Genomic DNA, 15056 nt, shown 5'->3' with positions numbered 1-15056 from the left:
GAGACTATGGTTGTCTTTATGGGCTGTGATAAAAGGTTATGATGCTCTTACAGTGATGAAATTACAGACTTGAGATGCAGAATTCATTTACTCCTTCTTGTGCTTCTCAGCCGACAAAGATTATTTTTTTCCAGGCCAGTGACAGAACAGTAAAGAGGTCAATATTGTGTCACATTCTTGAATCACATTTATTTTTACATTCAGTCACTCAGAAAACTACTGTTGACTGGCTTCTTTAAGCCAAGCATTGGGCTGGATCTGACTGAGGATGTAACGTTATGTCAGGGTACACTCAAGGGTAAATAGAACATTGATAACTGTTATAAAAACTAGAAAGTGACCAGCACTGGGTGTAGGGATTGGGAAACAGATGGCCCCTGTTAAATTGTAATGGCAGTGATGGCAGGAAATGCAATGGTCCTAAATAATATTATTAGTAGTAGTAGTAATAGTATTATTAGTAGTATTTTACTAAGATCATACACATTTTAACTGGAGAAAAGAGTAAAGAAAGACCATTTCAAGCTGTGAACATCAGGGAAGAATTCAGATAAAGGGTCATGTGAACTGAACTTGGAAGATAAGATTTCTATGATAAAGGAAGGGTTGAATAGGGAGTTTTAGCAAAATGGGCAAAAATGTGTAAGTCACTGAGATGAAAAAGTGCGTGTCTCATGGACCTGATACTGGATTCCTCAATGTGATGACAGCAATGGCCTTGAAGGCAGAGGCTTGAAGGAGGGAAATGGGAGGGCACTAGAAGCAGGCTGGATGCCCACGAACTCCAGGCTGAGGAGCTTAAATTAGGTCCTGGGTGTAATAGGGAGCCATTGAGGACTCTAGTACCCTGTGTGATGAGCTGCCCAGGACCCCTTTCAGCAGGAGACTTGCCAAGGAGGGCTGTCAACAGAGATTCTCCAGCCATCAGCCCTTCCAGGGGTCGCCTCAACTGCAGGTGTTACCAAAGCAAACTTGGGTCTGCTTGCCCATGTACAGTAAAGCCAATCTACTGACACTGGGTTGTGGTGAAGGAAAGTGCAGTGTTTACTGCAGGTGCCAAGGAAAGAGTCCAGGCAGTTAGCGCCTGGGTTTCAGGGAAAGGTTTTTAAAGACAATGTAAGGGAGGGGGTTGCAGTGTGTGTGATCAGCTCGTGGACATTCTTCTGATTGGTTAGTGGTGAGGTAACCAGGAGTCAACATCATCAACCTTCTGGTTCCAACCAGTCTGGGGTCTACGTGCTTGTGGGCAGCATGCAGTTAACTTCTCCCAACTTGTGGGGATTTCAGTATTTGCAAAACTACTCAAAGGACATGGCTCAGAATATTATCTATAGCCTTTGAGAAGGAACTAAACTATCATTATTTTGTCTTGCTTGACTATTTTCCTTAGCTTCTGCATTTTCTCACTTCTCTGATTAAATTTACTCTTTGGAACTCAGAGAATAAGGCCTCAGAGGCTAAAGTTTTTCTACAAAGAAGAGGCAGGAGGAGGATGTGGGTGAAGTGATGTCTGCCCAGGGAAGGCCCCATAGGGTCCTACTTGGTTACACAGGGAGATTCCTTGCCCGGCATTGGTGACTAACCAGGGTGGGGATTAAAAGGTCTGGCCACTCAGTGCCCTGGGAGGTAACTCTCAAGGGCCATTCTAGACCCAGAGCTCCTAGGGGTCCACCAAGGCTGCATTGGACCTGCTCACATCTCAGCCTCTCCCTGCATTCTCTCCTGCTTCCCCACCTCCACAGGCACAGATCCTAAAGGCCGCCCCTAATAGACATCCTGCACCCTAGACTACACCTCAGAGCTTGCTTCCCGGTGGGCCTGACCTGCTGCAAATGTTGAGAGCTGAGGTGCAACACGATTAGAAGTTTTATAAAGAAATATTACAGTGGCAATGAAGAATGGGATTATGAGGGTTACGAGCATGAGATTTACTTCTTAAATCTGACAAGAGGTAATGAGATGCCACGTGAGGGTAATGTGCAAAAAAAGAATCAAACAGGAAGAATATCCCAAAATTGAATCCTCAGAAGGCTCTGTGACTGGTTTGGAGAAAACAGGGGAGGATCTGGAAGTGTTCAACGTGTGTGCTGGACATGGTGCCATCAGGAGAAAATGAGAAACAGAGGAAAGGACAGAGCAGGGATGTGAGGGCATCACAGCAGTCGCGGTGACCTAGCAATGCTGGAGGCACATCCACAAGCAGGTGTCTGTTAGTCAGTGGAACAAGAAGGCTAAACTGGGAAGGAGAATAAGGCAGAGACAAAAAATAAGAGTGCCATTCTCAAAAATGATAATATTTGATTTTGCAGAAAAGGGAGCAACACGTGTGAGAGAAGACCAGCTCTTTGGGGGTTTTTGCATTTAGGAAGCAAGAGGAGGAAGAGGGGCAGGAAAAGGAAAAGACTGGGAGAGCCAGTGTCCCAGAAGCCAGGAGGGCAAATGAGATCCACGGTATCTAACGAGGAGGCTGCAGGCAGATGCATCAACCAGGTGCATGACAGGCAGGACCAGGTTGGTGCCTGGAGAGGACGGTAACTGCAGAAAATGTGCAGGGACATCGGGAAGGGGTCAGGATAATGGGGGCCAGAGCTGCTGCTGACAGTGAAGAGTAAAGGTGCTTAGCAGTCAGACTTGTAGAAGGTTTGAGGGAAGATTCTCTTATAGAAGGAGGAGGAGAAATTAATTCTTCAAACCTCCATTGCACAGCAAAGCAGTAAGACAAAGAACAAGAGCCCTTCCTTCTCACAGCCACACCCCCCCACACAAGTTAAAGGGGAGATCTCCTGTGGTGGGAGCCAAGGTAGGGTGCAGGTGCCAGGGCCTGGGGTGCCCTGGTAGGTGGAGGCCATGCTGGGCCAGGGGAAGAAGAACCATTCAGGAACAAAATTTGGGGTTTGTCAAAGGAGAGATTTGGAGCAAACACTGAGGATAGAGTAATTGGCGAGGAGAGGAAAAGAATTCAGGGAGATGTTGCAGTGGCTGTGACTTCCCTTGTAGAGATGGAATTCGTAGAGAGATCTGAATAAAGTTTAGAATCCCTTTAAACTTAATTCTGTCTGATGTGACTAAGCCAAGATTAGCGCACTGGGGGACCCGGCATTTGCACTGACAGCTCAATGTCTGCTTTATTCTTAAGCAGAGGCAACAAGCCCTATGCAGGGAGAAGAGACTGATGTCCAGGAGGACATGGATGGGAAGAGACAAACACAAGTGGAGGACTGACCTTCCATAGATAGAGAGAAAAAGGGATTTGGCGTGTACAGCGGTGGGCAAAAGAAGCCCTGTGTTTTCCTCTTTCTTTTTATGGCTGAGTAATATCCCATTATATATATGTGCCACATCTTCTTTATCCATTCATCTGTCGATGGACACTTAGGTTGCTTCCATGTCCTGGCTATTGTAGATAGAACTGCAATGATGGGAATAAAGACGCAGACCTACTCGAGAATGGACTTGGGGACACGGGGAGGGGGACGGGTAAGCTGGGACGAAGTGAGAGAGTGGCATGGACATATATACACTACCAAACGTAAAATAGATAGCTAGTGGGAAGCAGCCACATAGCACAGGGAGATCAGCTCAGTGCTTTGTGACCACCTAGAGGGGTGGGATAGGGAGGGTGGGAGGGAGGGAGATGCAAGAGGGAGGAGATATGAGGATATATGTATATGTATAGCTGATTCACTTTGTTATAAAGCAGAAACTAACACTCCATTGTAAAGCAAGTATACTCCAATAAAGATGTTAAAAAATCAAAAAGAGGCCCTGTGTTTTTCTGCACATACGACATAAATGGACGATGGTCCACAGCCACACTTCACAGGGATGTAGAGACACGAAGACACCAGCTGTGTAATGATTGGAGGGGGTAAATAACCCTAACCCTAACCCTAACCCTAAGGGCAAGTACAAATGATGGAGATTTTTGTACAGTGAAAAAGAAGTGTGTGGAACCTGAGGACAAAATACCCACCTCAGGGATTCTCTAGAGAGTAAACCTAATGAAGTGTTTGTATATCAGCTGACAACAGGGAGATGCTTAGAGTCCTCCCTTTTAGCGTATAAACTAGTGGGCCTCAGACCTGGCTGTCTGCTCCCTTCCCTGAAATTACATCAGAAATATCTAATGCTGGATCTAAGAAACAGTATTTTTAAAAACCCTCAGGTTATTTGGCTATGCAGCTGAGGTCGAGAACTACTGACATAAAATAGAAAGAATGGTAAGGTTTGGCAGTTAAGGTGCTTTATATTAGGGTAGATATTATTATTTAGATGGAATATAATCATATGAAAAGAGAATATTCCATCCAGATAATTCCATCAAGAAACTATTTTCTGTATGAAAATATGTGAACAATAAGTATATGCAAAGTACCCTCTGAATTATTAGAATATTACAGATCTCAAATTCATTAAAAATTAAAAGGAATGGTTATAAAATGCCCTATCTTTAAGAATGTAAGTTTACTTTAATATTCCACACTTTAAATGTCCTCATAGAGAAACATACCCATTTAGTTTTTATTCCTAAGTGTTAAAAAAAAAAAAAGAAAACAAAATAACCAAGAAATATATTTTGCGTTGGGAAGATGAATCAAGAACAGGATTTGACATCACAGCCAAGATCACATGCTGGTCTCACCACTCATCAGCCTCCAGGATGCTTGCCAAAATGCTTCATCTCTTTAAGCCCCATTTCCTCATCTACATGATGGACAGGGTGACACCACCTTCTGATGAGTAAACCAGGCAGCAAAGGCAGAGCAACTAGTACAGCAAAACGTCTACTTCCTCCTGCTCTTCCTCAAGGATTTACTTGCTGTGATTCTCCCCCAGGCTTGTAGAGAAATTATTTCTAGAATTGCTCATAGGTTTATACAATTTAAGTGTCTTTAACATTGATCGTGTAGATCAACAACATAATTATATGCGAAGATTCATGGTTAACACGTACGTCCATTTGGCCACCTGTCCACAATAAATGGTTCCTGTTAGCTCCTCGGCTACTCAGCTCTCAGTCTGTGCTTCTTAGGTTTCTCTTTCTCAAATAATTTGAAATCTAACGTGCACACAAGAAGAGTGTTCATTCCATTCGTGTGGAGCCAGATGATATCCAGAAACTGAACATACCTGTGTAGCCAGCGCTCAATGGCAAAACAGAGCAGGGCCAGCACCCCAGAAGTCCCCTCATGTCTCGTTCAGCCAGTGACCGCCATCTCCCACAAGGGTTCTAACACATATGACCTTTGTCCGATTTTATACTTCATGTAATTGAAACCATACAGTATGTCATCTTTTCTCTCAGGCTCCCTTTGCTCAACAGTTTGTTTGCAAGATTCATACTTTGCAATAAATCATACTTTGGTCAGAATAGGCCTGTATTAGTGGTGAACCTTCAGTCTTTACTAAGCTCTTCTAATTTGTTAGAACCCAAACTCCAAACTCTGTCTCCCTCATGATGGGCAGCGCTGCCATATTTGCTTCAATATTTCAACCTTTCAACTCTAGCTGTGTCCTTGGAGATCCCCTCCAAGGTTGGTGGTTAGCCGATGCTTTAAGAGTTTATAAGTAGATTTATAGACACTCCTTCTTTCATTACCTCCTTTCTGGGATGCCAACCTTCAATTTCCAGCTCCTCTGATAGTCCTAATCTCCTTCCTTTTGCATTGCACGCTGTAATGACCATCACTTTCTGCTTGACCTCTAGTTTCTCAACTGTCCTCACCGAAAAGTCTCTTCAGGGGAACATGCCATTTCCTTCTTTCAATGGTCAAATCATCTCAGTATTCTTCTTGGTTCACTTTCAAGTACTTACAAATAGTTGGGTTTTTAAAATATTTGTTCAGACTTTATTGTATTTATCTGCTGTAGGGTGTGTCTAATGCAGATCACTGCACTGTGAAATTGGAATCCTCCAGGTCATTATTTCTAACCTGCCTCTTGAACAGTTTCTTCCGGATGACTCATACTCTTCACCTCACATGTCCACGCGGCATCTTTTCTCCCCCATATGCCTTCAGTAAATATCAAAATTACACAAACCATTTATTTACTTATTCTTTAATTTAATTAACACATACTAAGTGCCTAAATGAGTCAAAAACTGTCTGAAATTACGAAGCTATAAAAGTGAGCGAGGGCTTCCCTGGTGGCGCAGTGGTTGGGAGTCCGCCTGCCGATGCAGGGGACACGGGTTCGTGCCCCGGTCTGGGAAGATTCCACATGCCGCGGAGCGGCTGCGCCCGTGAGCCATGGCCGCTGAGCCTGCGCGTCCGGAGCCTGTGCTCCGCAACGGGAGAGGCCACAACAGTGAGAGGCCCGCATACTGCAAAAAAATAAAATAAAAATAAAGTGAGCGAGTCAGACACACTGTTGGCACGTGGGGCTTAATTTTCTTTGACCTCATCCCTTACTTGATCTAATCATAAAGTTTTGTTGATTCAAGTTGAAAGAACTCTGAAGTTGGTCCACGTTTTTATACTCTCATACCTGTTTAATTCTGAGCATTGGTGTATCTTGTGTAGACACTGAAAATGTCTTCTCTAAACCTCTAATCCCCTCTCCTCTTTCCCAAAGTGATCTTTCTAGAGATAAATAACACCATACTACTTCCATTTTCTAAATCGTTCAATTACTCTCCATTATTGACTTAAGGATAAAATTAAATAATTAGTTGATCTATAAGAGTCTGTGTCATTTAGCCCGGTCCTGCTTATCTTTCTGGCTCCATTTTCATTGTTTCTTTTTTCTTTTATAAATTGATTTATTATATTTATTTTATTTTTGGCTGTGTTGGGTCTTCTTTACTGCACGTGGGCTTTTCTCTAGTTGCGTCAAGCGGGGGCTACTCTTGTTTGCTGTGCACGGGCTTCTCATTGTGGTGGCTCCTCTTGTTGCAAAGCACGGGCTCTAGAATGCAGACTCCATAGTTGTGGTGCACGGGCTTAGTTGCTCCACGATGTGTGGGATCTTCCCTGACCAGGGCTCGAACCCGTGTCCCCTGCACAGGAGAATTCTTAACCATTTTGCCACCAGGGAAGCCCCTTCATTGTCTTTTTTTTTTACAAGCACTTTATACCAATCATATTCAGTTAAACTTTACCAAGTACAACACGCTTTCTATTATTTTTGAAAAACATTTCTTATATTTGCACATTATTTTCCCTGTTATCGGAAAGCTTTTTATCCATAACAATAGTTCACTATGTGTTTACCTTCTAAAATTGTTTTTCAAATTTCAACTCATAGTCTTTCTTTTCTGAACAACCAACCCCTCTCCTAAGTGAAGCAATCTAGACTAAATGAGGGCTTCTGTCACACGTTATGCATTCTCCACCATAGCCTGGCCCTCTTACCTAGCGTCTCCTGGTTTATCTTCCAAAACAGAAAAATATCCAGGGACTGCATCACTTTCATTTCTCTTTCTTTTGCAGATAGCACAGAGCCTGGTCCATTCCCTAATTCATTGTTAAGGCAATAGAAAATTGGTATAGAACACAGAAAGGCCCTTGACAAATGTATCAGTCTCATCCAATTACTAGTTTTGACTTATTCATAAATAAGACAGAATTAATTTCAAAATATTTACCTGCTATGTCACTTTCATTTCCCTTTATGTTGGAATTTGCTGTAAGGTAATTTTTACATTTCTTTCAAGATTATCTATCTTGGAGTTGAGCTGAGCCTAGCCGAGCTGTGCAGCTGACAGCCCCGGTTGGAGCCTGCGAGCACCCCGGGGCACTCCTAGCCAAGGCCTGCACGGGGCCACCCCATGCGGGGAAGGCACCCTGGGGAGCAGGCGTCTTGGGGTCCAGACCCTCGAAGGGTGCCAGATCCAGTTGGGAATGCGATGCATCCCCGTTCCCCGGACCCTTAGGCACAGCTTCTCAGGCCCCAGACGGGGGGGTGTTGGGTTTGCCTGACATGAAGTCCCCTGCATTCAGAATTCATGAAGCCCTGGAGAGAAGTCTGGGGAAAGATTTATCTATGTTTTGCTTATATACAGCTGTACCTCCCCCATGTTTCCAAGGAGTGCATCTTGAAATCTTCTAGGATCTCCAGAGTGAAACTCACTGCGGTCAAGACTCTAACTTGGAGGGACCAGTATACAGCAAACAGCGACAGCTCAACAGAGCAGATTGTTGTACAGGCTGGACAGGTTCAGCAGCAGGTCCAGGGACAGCCATTAATGGTACAGGTCAGTGGAGGCCAGTTAATCACATCAACTGGCCAACCCATCATGGTCCAGGCTGTTCCTGGTGGACAAGGTCAAACCATCATGCAAGTACCTGTATCTGGGACACAGGGTTTGCAGCAGATACAGTTGGTCCCACCCGGACGGATCCAGACCCAGCAGATCATCATCCAGCAGCCCCAGACAGCTGTCACCGCTGGCCAGACGCAGACGCAGCAGCAGATTGCTGTCCAGGGGCAGCAAATGGCACACACTGCCAAAGGGCAGACCATCGTCTGTCAGCCAGTTACTGCACATGGCACCATGCTCCAGCAAGGCACGATCACCATCCCTGTAGCCAATTTGGCAGGAACACAGATTGTTCAGGCCAGAGCCAATACCAACACAACCAGCGGTGGGCAAGCGACTGTCACTCTGACACTACCAGTGGCAGGCAATGTGGTCAATTCAGGAGTGATGGTCATGAGGGTACCTGGTGCTGGCTCTGTGCCTGCTATCCAGAGCATCCCTCTCCCTGGGGCAGAGATGCTTGAAGAAGAGCCTCTCTATGTGAATGCCAAACAGTACCACCATATACTTAAGAGGGGGCAAGCCTGGGCTAAATTAGAGGCAGAAGGGAAAACTCCAAGGGAAAGAAGGAAATACCTGCATGAGTCTCGGCACCATCACGCCATGGCACGGAAGCGTGGTGAAGGTGGATGATTTTTCTCTCTAAAGGAAAAAGATAGTCCCCATATTCAAGATCCAAATCAAGCAGATGAAGAGGCTATGACACAGATAATCTGAGTGTCCTAACCCCAGGCCATGTGATGGAGCTGATCAAGGTCATGTTCCTCACACTACTTCCCACTGTTCCAAGGAAACTGATCAACTCTTCCAATGGGACACTGACGATTACATCCTGCCCTTTTCTACAGGACACTTAGCTTTCAATAAGTAGCTCAATATTATAATTGCAAGGATGTCTGGCAAATTGAAGTTGCAAGGCTTTGTCTCACCCTTATCAGTCAGGACTTATTTCAGACTGTTGGTGATACTGACATTTCATGGATAAGGATGATGCAGGGGACCCATGCCAGCCCAGCAGCACCACACCTAGAACTTAATGTTAATTGGTGATGCCAGCCAGCCATCTCAGCAGAGGAGAACGACTTTCTCAACCTAAACTGCAGTCAGGGAAGCTGCAGCCCACTCCTTCCCATGGATTCCAAACAGCACCCATCCCTCTGATGGGGGATCTCAGGCTGACGAATGGACACTTTGTATTCAGAGATGGTTTCTAGGCAAGGAAGCTCCATCTCATGATACGGAAACAATAAATTCTCTGAGATATATTCATCTAATCTGTGGTAATAATAAAAATCTCTTCTACCCAGATGATAGGTTGGTGTTTTTGGACTCCAGCCAAGAAAAAGCTAACTCTGGAGATAGACTGATAAAGGACTCAAGCACTAAAAATATAAATTGCTGAATCTCTTAGCTTTGACAAATTGTGGTCTGCTTGTCTGTTGACAGGTCATATGGACTGTAGTTCTTGCTGTGGTTACTTTTAAGACAATTTAGAGTGTACTGGACCTTGACACTGCCTTTCTTAAGTAGAGAACAAAATTATAGAACTTCTGTGCTGAAGTGCTGGGACGTTTGTAGTTGAGGTTTGGTCCTTGACAATTTCTGGAAAGCACTGTTCAATCAAGCTATCCTGGACATATTCCATGTTGCCTCCTAGAGCTTGAGGTGGATGTTGGCTTCACTCCTGTGCTTTGTGCTGGCCCTGGAGAGTGAGCATTCTCATTCTTCCCAAGGCAGCTGATTCTTTGGTGCTAGTTTCCGTTTGTTTCCCCTTTTCTCCATAGACCTTGTGCGGAAAGGTTTTCACATTGCATCCATGTTCTGGGGATAAACTGCGGACTGGAAATAGAGATTCCTGCAGGGTCAGGAACAGGGCCACAACTCCCAGAGTGGGTTGTGCCTCAGTCATCTGTTTCTTTTCTAGATGTGGAACCCTGGGAGAACTAAGATGATACTTCAGAAGAGTTGCTGTTTTCTTGGAAACAAAGAAGGAAAATGTAATTCTTTTGAAGAACATTTGGGTTTGATTTAAATACCAAGAGTAGAGATTAGCTCTTTCTTTGATTTCACTCAAACCCTCTAAAGAAAACATCACAAAGGGAAATCATTGTAATGGTACAACATAGAGGTACAGAGCTAGGCAAAGAAAACAGGAAGTGAAGTATCTCCCTAGTACCTTGAATCTAGTCATCTGTCCTGGCTTGCAGATGTTAGGAGGGGTTGACCTGTAGACTCACTAGAAAAGTCTGGCTCTTTATGTGAGTTTCAGGTGTTAACTTTATTCAGTAAGCCCCAAGTTCTTCAGATGATAGATTACTGAAAGCAATGAAAAGTTTCTATCTTTTGGTTTGTTTAGGAATCTTCAAGATGCAGAGTTCAGAAAGAAATTCCTCAGACCTAATTTCTAGTACTTAAGCCAACAACCGTTCTAAGATGCTATTTGTTTGTGTCTGTAAGTTTGTACATAGTAATACCAACCTCATATTGTTGCGGATTTTTTTTTTTCACGAGTTTGAGTTTGGTTTTATTTGAAATGAAATACTTCAGTTGTCATTTTGTCATTGCCATTTCAGGTAGCTCATGGCCCTTTTATTGTGGTCATTTTAACACATAATAACCCACAAAGTGGGGGTGAGGTTTGGATTTTTTTGTTACTAGAAGTTCTTTTATTCATTTATCCTTGTGACTGTAGTGATGGCTTCATAGATGCGAAATGGGTGAATGGGTGAGTGAATAACTTTTAATGCATAGTTATTTCACTTCTTGAGTGTTTTTTTTTTTTTTGCAGGATAATTGTAAATGTATATATTTTAATTGCACTGGTACATTGAACATGTCAGTGTCTATACCACTGGACCAACAGCACTATTCTGGCTAATTGGTGCCTGATAATAATGTCTTAATTTTCCTTTGGGACTCAACTATACCTAAGATTTTTTCCCCTCAGCTGTAGGGGGAGCACAGGTGATTGATCATTGATGTCATTTCATTTGTTATTTTTTAAAATAAATTTATAAGATGCTTTAAAAGAAAAAGATTACCTATCTTCCTGGGGTTTATTGGCAACAAAACAAAACAAAACAAAAATGCAGTCATGTGTTACTTCATCAGGACGTATTAATTATAATCAGACTTGCAAGAATATTCCTCAGATGGACCATAAGAAGGATGTAATCTGTTGATGTTAATTATTCCCTATCCACCTTTTTTTCCTGCTTAAGTGATCCTTTCAATTACACCTTTCCACAAATGCATTAATCTTCCAGTAGGTTTCATTTTAATGTTTTCTCCATTCATGATGTGAGCAGAATTTAGAGCTGAGAAGGAACTTAGAAATCATCTCAAATAGTGTTTCTTAAACTTAAAAATATAAACCCCATGGACACATGGTTGTGTGCCGGTGGGGCAGGAGGGCGGGGGCATCTGAAAAGTGATAAGAAAAATCTCTGTGAAATATCAATTTTCCCCAAAGTTTGCAGGGCAGGAAGTCAAGTCATTTTGTTTGCAACTAACTTTAAAATAATTTTATATTTTAAATAATGTATATACTATGAATTAGAATGCCAAATTGACATTAGTTAATCAGAACATTTCAAAGAAGTCTGAATTTGCATTGGTTAATTTAGTAGGACGTCTTCTGTCATCCATTCATTCCTCTATGGCTTTAGGTATTTGAATGAAAGGGTTTGAGAAACAGTAATCTACCCGCTTTTTCAGAGATTAAAACATGCTCAAGGCAGTGTAAATTAGCGGGTGTCCTTCAGTGCTTTCATGACCTTGTCCAACCCTCTCTCCACTTCACTCTGCTCATTCTTGATTAGGCAGGCTTTCTCTAGCTACTGTGGTACAGGGCAAGCTGTTCTTTCCTCTCAGGCTCTATTCCTGCACCTCATACGGCACCAGGGACCCACTCAGGGTGCTACATCCCTATTTCATACTAGAGAAAATTCTGGTTCAGAGAAATTTAAAATTGGGGGAAAGATTAAAATGTTAACGTGGAGCTAAGATCCAAACAACTCACCTAATTCCAAATCCCACATCTTTTCCAGACTGCTTCCTCATCACAGCTAAAATCCTTCTACAGAAACAGTAACCAGCAAGTTCTCGGTTTACACCGCAGCACTCGAGTATTCATCGCAAGAGGGACTACCGTGGGTTACTGATTGAGCAAAGTGCCTACATCACCCTCCGCCCCGGCCACAACAGCTCTACTCACAGGTGACAGGTGGCACCTGGATTTGCATACTCTATACCCACAAATGCCAGATGAATATTGCCTGTTGAAATGAAGGGCATCTGGCATTCTTTTACTTTCTTTTCTGGACCTTGGAATACTGTTCCCTGACTTTGCCTTAAAGGCTTTCTCTCTAATCCATGGGAATAGGATAAACATGAAGTCTTTGGAGAATTCTGAGATAGAATATGTTTGAAATAATTGATTAAGGACTTCCCTGGCGGTCCAGCAGTTAAGACTCCACGCTTCCACTGCAGGGGGTGTGGGTTAGATCTCTGGTTGGGGAACTAAGACCCCACATGCCACGCAGTGCAACCAAAAATAAATTAATTAATTAAAATAATAATTGATTAAACTGGCAATTAAAAATCTGTAAAATATTCTTTGTTTTACTTAATTCCTCAAAAACTCCTCATCCTTATGTAGCAATAGAGCTTTATTAAAATAACAAATTCCTTAAATAATAGTTTAATTTGCAATTATGAATTCATTTCTCTTGCTTGATATTGTAAAACATAACAATCTCTCCTAAACACATGCTAATAGTTAGCTTTAAAATTGCAAAACGATAATCTGCTTAATAAGCCCAAATGCTGGGTGAACTGACAGTTATATTCCTGAAGAGGATAAGTACAATAAGCTCTGCACAGGCAATCACACAACTTTTAGAAGCTGTGAAAATGCTACGAATGCGAAGAGCATTTTATTTAATTTGCATGATCTAGAAAGCCCAGTCATTTGTCTGAAGCAGTTTTTTTTAGGATGTGCCAAGCGTGGAGCTTCAGGGAGTTGGGCTGTTGTCAGGAGGAACTCACAGACTATTCTGTGGACAAGGGACCCTGGGGAAACCCAGGAGGACAAATATGTCATGCTCTGTTGGTATAGCTAACAGAGACAAGTATCACACGCCATTTACTTCTCCAGTTAGATCTATCTAGGTCTGCCATCAAACAGGAACTTTATCTCCTGAATTATAGAGAGCGTGGCTTTATGAATCATTCACGTTACACTTCTCAGGAGGAAGCAGAGACCGTGGTTCAGGTCTTAGAAAAGTTTCCTAGGTTTTACTGATGGAATGTGGTCTTGTGTGTTTAGAATAATATAGTTCTCATCTTCATTGTTTAGTGTCACTGGATTGGATGAAATCAACTTAGAAAAGAGTGTGGATATAGCAGAGAATATGATTTTGAACTGATCCCTGGGACTCCAGGAGAAGCAACAAGCAAAGGACACCAAAAAAAGGAACATCTAATTTGGCAGGAAGAAAGCCCAAAGAGAATGTGGCATTACCCAAGCTGAACCCAGACTGCACTTCAGGATGGAAAGTGTAGGCAGTTGCTTCAAATGCTGGTAACAGGTTGAATACAATTTGCAAAGAGAAGTGGTCTTTGGCTTAAGAAAGTAAAATCCACTGCGTTTTGGACAAAAGTAGTTTGGGATAAATGGAAGAAATTTTAATAGGTAGAAGAAGCAATATGAATTGAGGAAGTATAGACACTCAGGTGGGAAGCTTTCCTGTGAACAGAGAGCAAAGCAATAGCAGGACCTGCAGGGACCCAGGGAGGATCCTAACCCCTTCAATTTGATGTGCCTTCTGTCCTGCAGGTTGGAGTTCTTAGGGTCTCTGACTATATCGTCCTTGACTTCACATAGCTTTCATCCTAATATGAAATATTTATTGATGTATTTGAATAAATAAAACAGAGAATGTGAAAACATTAACTAAATGGATAACATTTCACAGACTACTTCTAAGGGGAGCTGGGGAAGGGCGTGCTGAGGAAGTTTTCTAGGGGATATAGCACTGAAGGTGGGCCCTGGGGAGCTTGTCAAGTTGTACCGCGTGGAGGGTGTGATAGGGAAGGCAGAGGGCGGGAGCAGCTACAGCACGTTCGCTTGGTTTGCCTCAAGCAGGAGAGCATTTGAGGGGAAACGGAGGAAGTGGAGATGGACAAGCTCAAAAGCAGCCAGATCATGGGCAGCTTTGAATGCACACATGGGGATGCATGCTCAGGAGTACCGACAATGAAGAGTATCTCCAGCAATAAAACGATGATGATCAAAGTCCGTATTTTGGTGGCTTGAATAAACATTAAGAACATACAAGTTTGGTGACCAGGCTGTGAATTTTGAGCTTTATGAAAATTGTCAAGAACAAGACCTTTTGATGTAGTACCTTAGGCTGGGGACTGGAATCACACTGCTTGGGTTTATATTCTGTTTCCTCCTATTACTACCTATGTTGACTTACTGGGCAAATTTCCCATATCCTCAACACCTTATGCAGTAAATTATAAATACCCAAAGAGGTGTTAACTCCTGTAATTACAACATCCCTCCCAAAACCTTAAAGATATCCATCCATTACCTCCAAGATGGGTCAGTGAGAGATGAGGTTCACAGAGCCTTGTTGCAGGAGAATTGGGCAAAATAATAGACGTCAGAGTGAGGATAGTACTGCAGGTCCTAATAAGGCATTAGGGCTAAATTCTATGGGTAATGAGGAACCATTTTGATTATTTTCAGAAAGGAAGTGACACTATCAGAAGTGGTTTTTAT

General features: G+C 42.8%; 1 protein-coding gene across 1 annotated transcript; it reads left to right on the top strand.

The window, feature by feature from the left end:
- Positions 1-8188: 8188 nt before the first annotated feature.
- LOC309966324 (nuclear transcription factor Y subunit alpha-like) lies at positions 8189-8896 on the top strand (the record flags this gene model as incomplete). The annotated part of the gene is made up of 1 exon (XM_082846281.1): positions 8189-8896. One exon carries the CDS (start codon positions 8189-8191, stop codon positions 8894-8896), a length of 708 nt encoding a protein of 235 aa, XP_082702407.1.
- Between the last annotated feature and the right edge of the window lie 6160 nt (positions 8897-15056).

This window comes from Leucopleurus acutus (assembly GCF_964270905.1).
Source record: "Leucopleurus acutus genome assembly, chromosome: 9".
Lineage (NCBI taxonomy): Eukaryota > Metazoa > Chordata > Mammalia > Artiodactyla > Delphinidae > Leucopleurus > Leucopleurus acutus.
This window is presented reverse-complemented; position numbering and strand designations above follow the sequence as displayed.